Source organism: Rhyacophila brunnea, unplaced genomic scaffold, assembly GCF_057557595.1.
Source record: "Rhyacophila brunnea isolate RB1 unplaced genomic scaffold, BYU_Rbru_1.0 scaffold_15, whole genome shotgun sequence".
Classification (NCBI taxonomy): Eukaryota; Metazoa; Arthropoda; class Insecta; order Trichoptera; family Rhyacophilidae; genus Rhyacophila; species Rhyacophila brunnea.
In genome coordinates this window covers 9,245,371-9,261,542 of record NW_028232806.1, presented here as the reverse complement: position 1 = coordinate 9,261,542, position 16,172 = coordinate 9,245,371, and the positions used below count along the sequence as shown (strand labels likewise).

At 35.0% G+C, this 16,172-nt stretch overlaps 1 protein-coding gene across 2 annotated transcripts in view; it reads right to left on the bottom strand.

The window, feature by feature from the left end:
* pwn (calcium-binding EGF-like domain-containing protein pawn) overlaps positions 1-16,172 on the bottom strand; it is a 75,258-nt gene that overhangs the window by 11,949 nt on the left and 47,137 nt on the right. For both annotated transcript variants that reach the window (XM_085942689.1, XM_085942690.1), the window contains exons 3-13: positions 9,435-9,732; positions 7,185-8,758; positions 6,823-7,071; positions 6,507-6,656; positions 5,356-5,473; positions 4,629-4,702; positions 3,607-3,722; positions 3,368-3,442; positions 2,552-2,674; positions 1,833-1,995; positions 1,359-1,437 (exon numbers count right to left, since the gene is read on the bottom strand). In XM_085942689.1, the coding sequence (XP_085798815.1) occupies positions 1,359-1,437; positions 1,833-1,995; positions 2,552-2,674; positions 3,368-3,442; positions 3,607-3,722; positions 4,629-4,702; positions 5,356-5,473; positions 6,507-6,656; positions 6,823-7,071; positions 7,185-8,758; positions 9,435-9,732 (3,019 nt within the window). The remainder of the gene's footprint in view (positions 1-1,358; positions 1,438-1,832; positions 1,996-2,551; positions 2,675-3,367; positions 3,443-3,606; positions 3,723-4,628; positions 4,703-5,355; positions 5,474-6,506; positions 6,657-6,822; positions 7,072-7,184; positions 8,759-9,434; positions 9,733-16,172) is intronic.

Sequence of the window (16,172 nt, the reverse complement as noted above, 5' to 3'; positions counted from 1 at the left end):
ACCATTTGGAAAACGCTACTGTGGAGCGTCACACTGCCTTTATCCTTAGCGATAGATAGGGGAGCCTGCCAAAGATCATGCCTAAGCACTAGCATCAGGATGTGGGGATCATGCGATGTGGTATAGGAAGACCCAAAACGTTACTAGAGATTTAATGTTTTTTGCGTATTAATTAATTATTCATATTTATTAATTATTCTATTTTTTTTATTATTTAAATTTGTAATAATACGAAAATAAACATGTTAGGTATATTAAATTTCATCAACTGCTTGTTAATGCTCACTGTGTCGAGCTAAAATAATAATGTTTTACCCCGTTAATTCTTGGTGAAGCTATTATAACATTTCAAATTTAAAAAATGTGTAACCTGTAAATAATCAGAACTGGTTTCGCTAATTGAGCATTTTTAAGGAAAATTTATAATAAACACCTACTGTTCTATTTTATTATTATTATTTGTAATATTTTTCATTATAAATATGTATATGTATACGATAATAAAATCTATGTCATAAACATAATTATATTGTTAAATTTAGTACTTCGACTATTTTTTGAATAAATATATTTTTTAACTTGTACAAAATACATTTAATTTTTCTCCAAGAAAAATAGCCACAGAACGCTTTTTGCGATTTCCTCATGCGTCATTGCTATAATGCAAGTTTCATAACACCCTAAAATCATACATGTTAATTTCAAAAGCCTTTAAAATTGTAGGTAAGTTTCAAAGTCCCCTAAAATGAATTGAACATTTGATTTTTAATTTATTCTCTTAGTAAAATATGTAAACAGTGAGTAAAAGATATTAAATAGGTATAATACTCTTTATAATCTATAAATCAAATAATAAATACTTACATAAAGTTTACGCATTCAATAGATATGACTTTTTCTCATTTTTATCAAAACTATCTAAAATCGTTTTAGGGGGATTTAAAACTCGACGCTTCAATTTTGATTCAATATGTTTTAATTAATACGCAAAAAACATCAAATCTCTAGTAACGTTTTGGGTCTTCCTATACCACATCGGCACGCTGACCATCGACAAATCGACTCATTCTTTCGTACACGTATTCTCACGCACACAATCGACAAACCGTTTATCGTTTTGATACTGCTGCATGTACCTATGATTTTAACAGTTTGGAAGAGAGCTACGAATGACAGATAACAATTATTGACACAATGATAGCACATGAGCTCAAGTGACGTGATGATAATGTGTTCAGGCCATTACCAGCAAAGTTAGATAGATATTGTATTTAGAATTTAAATTTCCACATGATTGCTAACTTCCATAGAAGACACGTAGGTAGATAAAATGTAATATTCAAGGATTTTCGACTTACTTAAATGATCCCCAGACATTTGTGCATGCTGCCAATTCATGACAATCGTTCAAATCAGGTGATGAGCACTCGTCGACATCTGTAATAAAATAATATTATATCATTAGAAAATTACGATTAAGTACTATAATTTCCGGGTCTCTCTGTACCTATGTTAATTCCTAATTTAATACTGCGCCATCTCTCCATTATGGTCAACAAAAATTCAATAAATATATGTCAAATAAGATTGGAGAGATCGGCAAATTATTATTTGTATCATTTTAATTAGTACATAGTCAATTTCTGTAAATTAGTAAATCTTAAAACATTTTTACATAGGTACTATGCTTTTGATAAGTTTTTAAAGTTATAGATTATTGTAATAATATTATGTTAAATGAATAAAAAAGGTTATATGATTCCGTGTACAAACGTTTTGATTTATACTAATTTATTTATTGAAATATTGTTATAAATATGATCAATATTAACCTGTAAGCTGCGAAACACTTCCAGCCGGCCTGTCGACCCACAAAGCTGATGCTCCAACATTGTTACTGCGTCTTTGAATAACTCCCAAGAGGTGACGTGTGATGTCCGCGCCAGCAGTACCACCACCTCCGGAACCCCCTAGAGTTTCACCACTTTCTTCGAGCTGCAATGTTAATAAATACATATTATGTTTAGTTTATGAACGACGTGAATAACAATAACATTCAAAATTCACACAGATACAACACATGCAATGCCATCTATTGCCACACGAAATATTAATAACTTAATAGTATTTTAGGAATATGATAGATGCCGTTTATAAGGGTGGAAGCTTTCAGATTTCGCAACGTTAGAATTGTTTTGGACCTACGACCAATGAGTGACACCGATTGCATTAAGTGAAACTTAAAGATCATTCCTAAAAATATTAGCCTAAACTATCAAACCATGAATGAAAGCTTACATGAAATTAATGCTAAATGCTTCTACATACTACATGGTCTCACAATGTATTTATTATTTTATGTTGTTCTAAAAATGATTCGCGCAACTCACACCCTTCAAAATAGAAATGTCAGGGTAGATCGATATTATCAGATACTGGATTATGAATAAGAACAAAGAATTTTGAATAATGAGGGCTCTTGGAGGCACTGTAGTATCTTACTGGGAGAAAATAAAATAGGAGAAGCACAATTAAAAATTGTTTTACTAACCAAGACAGTGATATTAACAAATACACCAGGTCCTCCCTTGAATGGATCACCTTTGTAAATTGCATTTACGGAACCGCTAACAAATTCATCTGAGTAAGGGGTCATCGAAAATGCAGAATCCACCTGTAACAGTCAATCAAAATATTTATAAATCAAATTTAATATTCTGTGTAACTAAAATGCTTGTCAATATTATTCATATTATATTATGTATACACCCGATCCTCTTTTTGCACGGTTTCGAAATAACATGGTTTAAAAAAAGTACCGATTATTTTTTATTATTTTTTATTTACACTGACTTTTTTGCTTTAAAACGGTTTAAAAAAAGTAAAAAGAATAAAAATACGTATGTATGTCCATATTTATCAAAAAATTGCATTGCAATGGACCGCACGCTACCAGTGCATACCAGACATACATATGGACATACATGACGCCACTAGTCAGTCACTTCGGGCTCGATACAAGAGACCCGGCGCGTGCTTTGGCATAAAATATTTCCAGCGATGAGATTGATTTTTCGCCAGTGAAAACTGCAGTAAACGGACACGTTTATTGTCAAGTAGCGACATTGAATGCATATATTTCTCAATGCTAAATTTAATTTAAATTGAAAACTATCGATTTTTATGTAAACTAATAAATAAATTCCATTTATTTTTGAGTTTAAGAATTTTGTATTTTGAGTTGATTCTAAGTAATGGAACCTATCTACCATTTTTGTATGGGCACCTTATCTTTTTTTACACGGTAATCTTTGTAACGTATCCCCTGTGCAAAAAGATGATCGGGTGTATTACATATCATTATTACCGCTCTCACTGCCTCGTAGCTTAGCTGCCGGAATGGTTCGGATTCCTTATCATCCAGCTTTGAGTCCCAGGATACCTGTAAAATTTACATCAATTTTAATATTCCTCTATTTTAGGGTTTCAAGCGTCTCACATACATGGGATCGTCTCGTATTTCACTTCAACTTTTAATATCTTAATTGTTTTGTTTTCAAATAAAATGAGCATATTATGCTAGAAATGGCGTGCAATTGTCAATACCTTTCTGTCATACATCCTGTCTACTCGGAGACTGAAGAACATGGCCACCACTTTTCTGCAAGGATCTCTGTGGTTACGTCTAGCGAAACCCGGTCTGCACTGACAGCTTGAAATACCTGGACAAGATTAAAGTTCACATTTGTTACAACAGGTAATTATAAAAAGTCAGTAGGACAATGGCGATGTAAATACTGTCAGCTATAATGACCATAATCAATATACAAATTGGTCAATGCTATTTCTTGCATAAGGGAATAATAATTATATATACGCATTTTGTGCTTACACGATCAACATGCTTTTTCTATGAATGAAAACTCAACTCTACGTGAATTTATTATATTATATTCTTTTTAACACTTCAACATGCCATGAGGCTCAATGACAGTGGTGTAATAAGTAATAGAAATGAAACAATCAACACCCAGACTTTGAGAAAATCACATAAATATATTCAATATTGTGACCTCACCGGGAATCGAACCTGGAGCCCCCAGATGAAATGCTAGCGGCTTACGCACTGGACTACAGGGCCACAAATGCCGTGAATTAATTTGAATATTTTCAGAAATGTTGTTTGGTCAACTTTAAAGAATGATGATAATATATTATCAATAATAATTTATTCATCAATAGGTTAAGGCTGTCCACTAGTCACTAATATACCTACCGCCGATACGAATGAGTGAATGTAAGATTTTTTTCAAACATACATTTTTGATGTAAGTACTAAATCTAAACTAAAAGTACAATGTCATCATCATTTTCAATAAAATTATTGATAATAATGATTTCATTTTCAAGGGCAATCATAGAGTTTTTTAGTAATGTTTTTGAATTCACCTACTTATAAATTTTTCAATCTAATGAATGAAAAAATTTAGCACTGAAATATTTGTTGACACATTAGCAGACTTGGGCTGCTATGTAATCTCTAATACACAATCTTTTCACAAAGGAGAAAATATTGCAGCCATATTTCAGTTAATAATGTTTGGTTGGTTATAAGTTGGTTTGTTTACCTGTCTCTGTTTTGCATTTCTCATTTTGAGTCTGGTCACAAGTGGAATCATCGCCGACGATGCAGGTATCGATTCTAGACAAAAAAACAAAACAAAATAGATATCAGTTATAAAATAAAGCATATTAATTGGACATAAAAAAATGATTTATAATTTTTGATAGCACCTCTTAATTCTTTATCAATGCATGATTGTTTTATAGCACTTGTACATGTGCACGGATTTACTGGCAACAATCGCAACAATAACTACTGTTTACACATAAAAGTTTTGACTGTCTCGCCAATCTCATTTTTCAAGCGTAAGCAATACGCATTGCTGTCGTTGCATAGCACTATTTGACAGATTGACAGATCTGCATCGTGTACTTCGTATTTTTTCCGTCAAGTTCGCCGCCACTATATTTCTTCTCCGCACGCACAGATATCATGCAAGTCACAACTATCGCGTTAAAATTCAGAAGCCGCTGAACTTATTTGAACTATGCATGCAGTCTTGAAACTTGCACGATAATACGTGTTTACACATGCATTTTCTTGTTATTGTCGTGATAATACGCACTGCCAGCAGTAAATCCATGCACGTGTAAATGAGTTATTATTCTATAAAAATAATAAATATCATTCGTAGAAAAAATAATGGAGTCATTTTTAATTACGTGATTTCGAAAATATCGATAGGTATATCAGTATCTACTACAATCAAATAATGGAATGTTTGTTCTCACCTAACTGGAGGTTGCTGTGGTCTCCGAGGAGGGGATGGTCTGACGGGATGTTGGGGTGGTAATTGCGGTGCTCGAGTCACTTCTGTCTCTGGCACTGCGTATCCAGTTCCAGTAACGGCTGAAAGACAAATGGATGATTCAATTGAAAAGCTGGGAGACAATAAGCATAACTGCAAAACTAGTTTAGAGAAAGTATGTCATTTAAACATGTTCATGCTTTTTTAAGTGTGGTACAGCAATTTTTATGGCAGAGTGAACCTGCCGGTGTAAAACGAAAAACATGGCCGATTCAACAAAACAAAAAACTTCCAATGTACCTAAACCAAATCAGCCTCAAACCTTAATTTAATACCTCTATGCTCAAACCTCTGATCATTTGGTTGACAGCCAAGTGCACTATCAAATGCACCATTGAGGACATTATTATAATGGCAAGGTGGATTGCTTTGATTTCAATTCGACTGACTGACCGACCATACGACTGATTGTGTAAACTGTAAATTGCTTGACTTTCAAGGAAGTTTAAACAATAATAAAACAGAAATCGCCAGTTGACAACCAAACTTCACGTATTTGAAACATCAAAAACAAGCCGTCCTACATAAATATTACCAACATTGACTATTTTGTCTTTTACGTCAACAAACATGTCACGAAGACTATGCAAGTGATAAGTAACTTTGTAAATATGTGGATAACCCTAGTAGAAATGAAGAAAGGATGGTTCACACTATGTTCCCAACCCCGTGCCTGTGGATACATCCGTGTTGGACTTTTGCATGCGCCCACAGACTCATTTGAGCATGTTATATACATATTTTTTAAAACAAAAATATAATAGTTATAATACTTTGGATTAATTAATAAAAACAATTGCAATTGAATAGATGAGAGAGAATAATTATTATTATGTTTAAAAACTATCCCGGCACTATTTTATTTAGCACCATAACTCACAACTCTCATCATGAACATGTCAAAAGACCTATTCTAGCAGTCACGTATACTGTCGATATGAAATTTAGCAAGTGTACAAAATTGCTATAGTTGCCATATGTTAACAATAAACTCGACTACTAGAATACAGCTTGTGCGAAGCCATGTATAGAATTTGACACAATATTGGAGTGCATGTATTAATTGGTAAGTACCGTGAGAAGGTTTGATGGTCGGAGTAGCACCACCAAACAAATCCAAGTACGTCCTCTTGCCATCTATGGAAACGAAGCCTTGGTCTCCAGATGGTGAGACAATTATATCACCAGGCTGTCCTGTTAGAGGATCTACGCTTTCAATATGTACTGCAAAGAAACAGAATTAACAAAATTAGTTTCAGACTTTCAATTTGGCATTTTGATTAAAAACAATATTTGAAGTTTCTCATACAGAATCTCTTCTTTTATTAAATATGGAGTATGCTTGGAAAATAACAGTCTGAAGAGAATGTTCAATCAAAGTGCATCTTACCTGTTGCACCACCGGCACCTCCCCCTGGTCCCTGGACAGCAGATACAGTCACATCGAATATCTCCCCTCGTGCTGGAGGAATACCATGCGGTTTACCAGTCTGCAGATGATGATGGTGGATACCATTACCAGTGGATGGTCTTCGCGGCGGGATAGAGTTTGCACTTCCTCCAGCCGGTCGGTACTCTGTATCATCCAAAACTATTCCTGGTCTTGGTCGATACGGTTGGTAGGGTAAACCGCCAGGTGCTGAAATTACAATTGAAGATTTTGTTAATCCAACAATTTATAAACATTATAGAATCGATAGCATATTATTATGAAATATTATTTTAATCACTAGAATTATTTGAGGTACTTACGTATAGCAGGCTGGGAATCGATCACTGTCGGTGCAACAGTAACTGAACTACTCTCAACACTTAGAGTTGCAAGAGTTCCTTTAGTAGAAGAACTTGATAATGAAGGACGATTAGCAGCCGGTAAACCACCAGCCGGTGTCGGAGTAGGAGCGATACTCAAACCAGACGTAGAGGTTTCTGACATTGAGCCCTCAATCACGACGGGTGTTGATTCCAAAACCAATGTGGAATTACTTAAATCTTTGATGGCATCATCTGCGCTCAACCGAATAGTGTTTTTAATATTCAATTCTACTTCTTTAGTTCGTTCCTCCTGCTGCTTTTTAGTGGTGCTGAACTTCTCCTTGTCAACTTTGACACCGCTCATGTTCAATTTCTTTTTGTCTAAATTGTTGTCGCTTTCTTTCAACACCTCTTGTTTTGTTGGTGTCTCGGGCTTAACAGTTGTTGCACTATCACTTGCATTGACTCCTAATTTCTCATTTTCAACATTGTTGGTAATTTCTTCTTTATCTGGTAACGTTGTCTCATTTTTAAGTGGAGTAGGAATAATTTTCTCATCAACCATCGGAGGATCCCTTGTTTTAACGAAGCCTTCTCCACCTTCATCATCGGCTATTGAAACTCCTTGCGTAACAGTCTCATTATTTTCTTTATTATCGTCATCTTCTTCATTTGCTATGGTAGTATCTTCTGACATAGTTACTGTTTCCGTTTCTTCATTACTCTGAATATCTGGTTTGGCATTCTGAACCATATATACTTCATACTGTGGTCTTTTAAGGTCTGGCAACGCTTGTTGTCCTTCAATTCTCTGCGGCACCGTAGCCGCCTCTTCAGTAGGCGGAGCCACCGGTCTCGGCTTATACATTGGCAAATTTGGATTCGGTCTTCTGTTTCCAGTATTTTGTGGCCTAGGTCTCGATGGTCTTTGCCACGGGGGTATATTCTGCGGCCTTCCATTATTAACAAAACTATTTGGCCTATAACCTTGCTCACTTGGAACAGGCACAATCTGTTCTGGTAAAGGCACACCATCCAAGAACGGCCTGTGAGGTGGTCTCTCTCTATTAGGAGGTGGTCTATCAAAAGGGTAGGGTGGTGGCACTTTAGGCCCTTGCATTTGCGGTGGCGGAGGAGGTGGCATCATCTGAACAGAACTTGCAGGACCTGGACTATCGAAATCTGGAGGTAATGGTGGTACATCCGATATCCTTGGAGGTCCTCTGTTATTAATTCTTGTACCTTGTGGTCGTATAGGTCTTCCATCATTGGGTTGAGTGTTTGCTTGTACATTTACGTTTCCGTTTAGTAATTTGACTATTCCTGTAATGATATCCTGAATATCTGGCCCTCCGGTTTGTCTCCCACTTGGAGTATCGTCGTACCTAAGGGAGATAGCAGAACTCGGAGTCTTCGGCGCAGTCATCAGAGGGGTTTCGAGGTGGGGCCCCGGAGGAAGCAGTCTGCTCCTCGGGACCCCCCGCCCTTCCCCCTGCAACTTCAAGAGGGATGATTCGATTCCGATCGGTGACGAACTGTCGGGTCGGTGTTGAGTTCTTGTCGGTTGTATTCTGAAATTAGAGAATTTAATTTAGATTTCATTATTAATTTCTATATTTAAATTTGAAAATAGTGATCACATTACAATGAGATCTCTATTCTCAAAATGTCCAACTATTAACATTGGTACAGTTGTATAAAACCAAAAATACTTTTAAAACATCGATTTTAATTGACTGGTGTTTTTTTGTTTGACGTTTAGGTACTGCTGTCAGAATTATTTTCATATTGACATAATATTGCATACCATTATTGAACCAACATAATTTGAAAACACGTGTGAGAAATATGTAACTCTAGAAAAAGTCTTTATGAAAAAATACGACACAGCGGAATTCTTCACAATTAGCTAGGACACACATAGCTTAGCGGTCAAAGCACATAATATGCGAATACCAGGGGGCGCAGGTTCGAACCTGCTCGGTGTCGTATATTTTTCAAAAAGATTTTTCTAGTATCTTCCAATAAAGAATGTGACATTCTTAAATTTTGTGAATTACCTATTCGTTGAATAACAAAAATAATTAATTAAAAATTATTACTTAGCAAGTTCAAGTAAGGTACAACAAAAAATCTTGGTAAAAAAAATAAGATAAATATACCTATTATAATATATTGATCAACGAAGTGACCTCGTGCAAAGCCGTGTATTTCATCTAGTTCTAAAAAAAATACTATCGTAGATACCTATCATAATATCTAGGCTGCCTGTGTACTTCCACGTCGTTGGTATCCAGCAACTCTTCAACGTTCTTCGAAGAGTGTAGACTGTCTTCCTTGTGGTGCAGTGACGCTGATCTCTCAATGATCACATGCGATGTTTCCATCCTCTCATCTTCTTCTTCTACCTCTTGGATGTGGTGCTGCGGAAGGACTTGCGGTGAGATCGCCGAGCTCGTTTGAAGAACTAAATCCATGCTGAACTGCTTCTGTTCCGTCGCTGAGTTCGGTGACATTTGGGATATTGAATAAGGGTCTTCGTAGGCTGGAAAAGAGAAATGAAATATAGATATATTTTGTTCCCCTAGAAAACTGAGTTAATATTTCAAATATTTGTTCTAGTGGATTTAAGTTTTGTACTATTCCATTTGTGTCGTTTTTTGCGACCCGGGCTTCGCCTTTCGGCATCTTCAGGCACTGTGTACACTCGCCAAAAGGCAAGCACACACTGACAACGAATACTATCAACTCTAATTTATATAATATAACAAATCAATACAATAAAGTAGGTAAAAACCCGATCACCTACCTATATTAAGTCAAGGATCACAATTAAAAAATATAACAAACAAAGTATGAATTTGTAAAAACCCCCCTACCTTATCAATAATAATACACTCAATAAGCGTATAATAAATCGTCAAATTATAAACAATAAAAATACTACACTCAAGAAGTGTAAAATCGTCCATTCTGGGAACAATCGTGACGTATTGGGAATTGTTTTGAATGGCAAATATATTTTGACATAAATATATACGATATGAAAACATTAAATAATGGAGGTAAAAATAGGCATACCTCCCCCCCCCCAGTTATTTAGATCTTTTGACCAGATCGCTGATTGTTAATTAAGCTGTCATCCTTTCACCCGATGTGAAAACCTATTTACGACGTTGACGTGGCGGGTCAACCGGTTAAGACGTTTGATAAACACACATCACAAATTTGCTGTGCCTAATAGTAAAAAGTCACCCGCGGCGCTATTTTACTAAATATATGGTTGTGCGATAAAATTTGGTGTGATATAATAATTCGCGCGTAGTAATTTATTACCACATTTTTATTAGCTCGTATTCTTGTCTTGTATTGTCCAGTACAAATTTTATCTTGTTTGTCCAATACAAATCTTGTTTTAACTAACTTCCCGACTAGCTAAACATTTGAAACTTTTTGAATATATCAGAACACGCTAACAATGCATTATTTTAATACTTTTACCCATCTTTAAGCAGAATTGAATTCATTTTCAGTTAATTCTATTTTGTATGGAAAGTTATTTCGGAAAAAAATTGTAAAAAGTAAAACACTATTATTGGTTGCTAAGGGTGTTCTAGCAACTAAATTATTAATATATACGTGCGTTACTATGGAAATCTATATGAAATGTCAAAAAGACATTTCAGTATTCTATATTTATTCAGTAGTTCTTTCTATCAAGTACAAAAAAAAGTATTTATTAATACATAGAATTGACAAGTTTATTTGATTCAACAGAAAATTTAAAAACGTGGTATATAAAAAGTTCTTTTTATCTTTTGTTTTTGATGTATTTCATGACTAATAAAAATAAATGGCTATTTATTGTATTGTTCAATAAGGCAATATATAGCAGGTTACTTGGCTACCATAAAAGGGGCTCGCGATTACTTCATAATAAAATAATAATTGATGCCGAGTGCCAACAACTCGATAATTCAAGTAGATTTATTTTTAAATATAAAAAATCTCTAAAAATACACGGAATACTTTTAATTATTTTAGCTCTCGGAATCCTGGGGTGCAGCGGAATACCATTTGGGGAACACTTCTGTAGAACAACACACTACCCTTAAACCTTACCGATAGATAGAGGGGGCCGCTACATGATGTGGGGCCCGTGGTGCTACTCATCGATATTTAGTTATTTTGTCTCAAAGTTTTCCGATCCCTGATATAGCGGGTATAGGTTTGCAAAAATATGCAGGTAAATAAAATGTGGTGTCTGCCTAGTTAGGTCGTTGGATAAACGATTTCACTTTTCATTGTTATCAGTAGATAATGTTAGTAGGTAGTGATAATAAATAGTATCTATTAACTAGATATATCTAATATATTCCAATACCTACTGTAATGTGTTACGTAGTTAGTAGGTATATAATTATTGTAATATTACTGTGGCTTATCTTGTACGTATTTAATAGGCAAGAATTCAACACCCAAGTACAAGAACTATTCTGCCCCCATAAGCAAAAAGGCAGCTATTTGCCAAAGTCACATTTTGAGATAATGAGACATTAACGTTTTTTCAACTTTTCTTAATAAATTAAAAAAAAATGTGGATGAATCATTTGATGTATGGTATAAGCAAAAACCAGTATATTTTCGTATTGTAGATACATACCGAATAATATTACATTCTCAAAAATCTAAAGCCTGAAATGCGCACGGGTCTTTTGCGCAGTTCCATTTTTTAAAAAAATATTATTTTTAAGTCGATGACAGATGAAAATGGCATTGATATAATTCGCATTATGCACTGAAAAATAATTAATAAAATAATTATCGTAATAGATTTTTAAGTTCTCACTGCGTGTTTTCGGTCTTCTCTTATCAACGTTTCGGGCCCGTTGAAGAGGCCGGAGGCGCGTTTCCCTAAAGCAACATAACGCAACCGATTCGTGAGAAAATTTAAAAGGGGGCCTCCTAATAGTTAAAATCTGCCATTCATATAAAATGAATCGATATGTAGAAGGTTTTGATTAAAAATACCTTCGTTATTGTTATTCTCATACTTATTATATTAGATATTATATTCGATTGTAAAATATAAATTCATGAAAAGTATTTTCCAAATAAGTACTAAATTGGTAGGTACTCTGCTGTAAGTATGTACTTCTGTATTATGATTCGTTAGAAAGGAGACTGTGTCAATTTATGAATAAGAACATGCAAGCCAGGTTGAGGTTCTCTTCTGGCATCCGCAGAAGTCCGCTAAATACTATATATAGAGTGTATACGGCGGAGCTACGGGATGCTGGTTTGACCTGGAACGAAGCAAGAAGACTGGCGAGCGACAGGGATTCTTGGAGGCGCCGCGTGGTGTCCATATGCTCCATCTAAGGGGCGGATATGGCCGAAGGAAGGAAGGTATAATTTATACAAAATACAAATTATTTTTAATGCATGGATTTATTTGGAAAATTAAAATTAGATTGTTTCTTTTTTATCGTAGGGCGCCTCAAAATCGCATTCGTATACGTTAATACTTATAGTGCCAAATTTCACCTCCTTGAATAGATCCAATCTCGACTACCATATTATAACGATTATGACACGGTCATGTTAATACGTGAATTTGAATTTTAAAAACTTGATAATTGAACCACACACAATATTGATTATTTATTCAGGACATCCTGTCCGTCTGCCTGTCCTGTTTTTTTTTTAATATTAAGTCATAGCACAATATTCATTTTAATCAGTTAATAATAATATTATGAATAGAATTTTTGGTTACATGTAAATTGTACATAAAACATTGCACAGTTCGCCGTGAGCTTTCTTATCGGATAGAAATGACCATATACTATAACGGTAACCAATTTTATTACATTCAATATGAACATTAATTCAATTTTCATAGCCGATTTTGGCAAAATTCATAAATTCAAGAATGAAAACCTAACCTATCCTCACCTACAAGTAATAATCAACAAATAATTTGTTTGCTGCTGGCCTCCTGTAAAATGTAAACCGACAAGAACCGTGTTTTATTTAGACATATTATATTTTATGTCAGTACTATTTATACGGCCCAAAGAGGTTGGACGGTCTTTAATATACGGCCATATATTTCCAATACAACATTTCACGGTGAAGTGTGATACGGTAAACTGCAGACGTAGGTACAAGTTTCCCGACACGAATTATTTGGACTAACTTGACGTCATTACCTAAACTAACCTAACAACAGTTATACTTAACTATTATAAGTACGATACCAATGATATTTAACATAGTATTATGCATTCACTAGACTGAATGTCACAAGTGTGAATTATTAAAAAAAATCAATTTCTATATTTTTGACGACAATAATGCCTTTTCTCGCTTAACCCTGACGCTATAGGTAATAAATTCATCACTCACCAAGAGAAAGTTTTAAGTCCTGGTTCAGAATCGCAAAACAGACTTCTGCAGCCGGAACTACTCGAATCTTATAATATTGGGTAACATTATCGTTGTTGCGTGTTTTATCACACCTAAAGAATGATTCAAACTTTATGACGCGGGGATTCCCTGGCGCAGTTACACAAACGGAATTGGTCATGGTCGCTATGGTGAAATAACCATAATTTACTCGTTTAACACCAGAGGGAGGGGGACAGATGCTGGAACAGTTACGCTGGGAAATATTGCAAAACAATTTTGAAAACTAGATGTCCAAGCTGGCTGTATGATAATATATTATATAGGACTGTAAAATAAGGAACGAAAAAAACGCCAATTATTAATGTTAATGTAATATTACTTCTTCTTCGTCAGAAGCTCATGACTGAGGATCATGATGCAGATGATTTTTCTGAAGACCTTCCCAACAAATTGACGCCTCTCCTCTTGGAATTTCCGACCATGTCCGATCCTAATAAGATCATATGGGCCTCCACAGAGTAGAGGTTTGTATTAACAGATTTTGTTTTTAAGAGAAATGGATGTCAGCCACTTGCTCAACATATTAGGTCCATAGTATGACTCATACTCAAATTGAAAAACAATATGTGCACTTGCCAAACCCAGGATTCATACCTGGGACCCACGATATTATAGACCGACGCTTAAGCCGGTTATGTAGGTTATCATTCTTGAATTTTGTCGAAATCGGCAATGAAAATGGCCGCTGTTCCCGCCTGACTTCCAGTAAACAGACTTGTACCGAATTTTCTTAGGCTTTGGGTAAGATTTTATACTCAATTTAGTACAAATATTTAAAAAAAATATGATATTTCAATAACTGGATTGAACTGTTTCCAGGCCCCTTTTTGAATTGTCTGACAAATCGATTGCGTCATCTGCGTCATTTCACATTCGCGTCAAATAAAATCGTTGCTGGGTACTATTGGCACATAGCATGATAAATAATAAAATGATATAAGATGTCCACTTATTTTATTTATACTATCATTAAGTGCATGATTGTTGATAAACTATTCAAGAGGTAAATGCCCTTATTGAATACTTGTACAAACGACCTTTAGCCGGCAATATTGTAACAATAATCTGACAGTTTTGTTGATAACGATGACTTTCACTTAGCATAAGTCACAAGACCCCCATATTATCATGCATTGTGTTCACGCATTATACCTTGACGATTTCTAATAGTATACCTGAATATAAGTGACGATAAACATTTTACAGGTAAGCTAGAGTGGAAATGGATGACGAAGAATCACTGTTGGAGGTAGTGGGATAGTGGGACGTGGGACAGTAAAGTAATATTAACTGTTAAAACTAACAATAGGTAAAAGGTTTCTATTAATATGCACGTTTTATAATTATCATCATGAATCTGTTTAAATCCAATGGTAGATGAAGTCTCCCCAAGCTATTTCCATTCTTCGCGGTTCCTTATTATTCACTGCCACGTAATTCCGCATTACCCTGAGGCGGTTTTATCCCGTTTATCCAACCTTCGAAATGGAAAAGTTTATGAATCGGAGCGCTCGACAAATTTCTGATGATATTTACACAGTTATCAAATTTTATGTGTATTTTATAAAAAAATAAGTGTGTTAGATTTTTTAGTATTTATGGCATATCTAGCTCAGATGGTCAAAATATTTTTTCCACGAGACGGAGCGATAATTTTACTGATTTCATAAACCGGAACGGCGCTCCGGTCAGCTCCGGTCCATTTCGAGCCCTGCATTTGTCCAGCGACCATCCTGTCTACAAGCACCTCATAATAACCTTACACACAATTTAATACGGCGTAGGTACTTAGGTTTTAAATAAATAAATTCACGTGACATAAAGTCGAAATCAAGTCGTCGGTGCCTTTGGAAAACGAAAATAATCGCACATATCGTATGAATGCACTACACTATCTTTGTTCCGAGTTTATTAGTTAGCAAACACACGATGTGCCGTTTGCAACGTGCTAAAGAACATGTTAAAAAATAATCTCATGGAAAAGACTTTTCAGTTTACCCACCATTGAAATTGCATAGACGTCATTTTTGTTTGCTAGATCTATTCTTAATTTAAAAATAAAAATGCTCGCAATTAATTTATTTCAATACATAAGTCAAATAAACATAATATAGATCCCAAAATATGAAGGTATCTTTATAAATATGTTTATAATATATAATAGAGTGTGTAATTGAAACTTTCACAGTTATTTTTGTTTCCGTATTCTATTTTTGGGCTGTCACCGTAGTACTTCCGTCATTCCTCGACGTTTCGGGTTCGTTGCAAAAGTTATTCTCTCTCTTGGTATCCTCAACGAGCCTGAATTGTCGGGGAAAGAATAAAACGGAAGTACTCACTGTGATACCCCAACAGAATACGTTATAATGCAGTGGTTGTCAGCTATTCGCTGAACCTAGGTGCGAAAGGAAAGCATGATGAGGAATAATATTTCATTACTTACTTACTGCAAATAGTCAATTGAGAATAATATTATAATCTGACATTTGTGTTGAATTACATATAAATGAA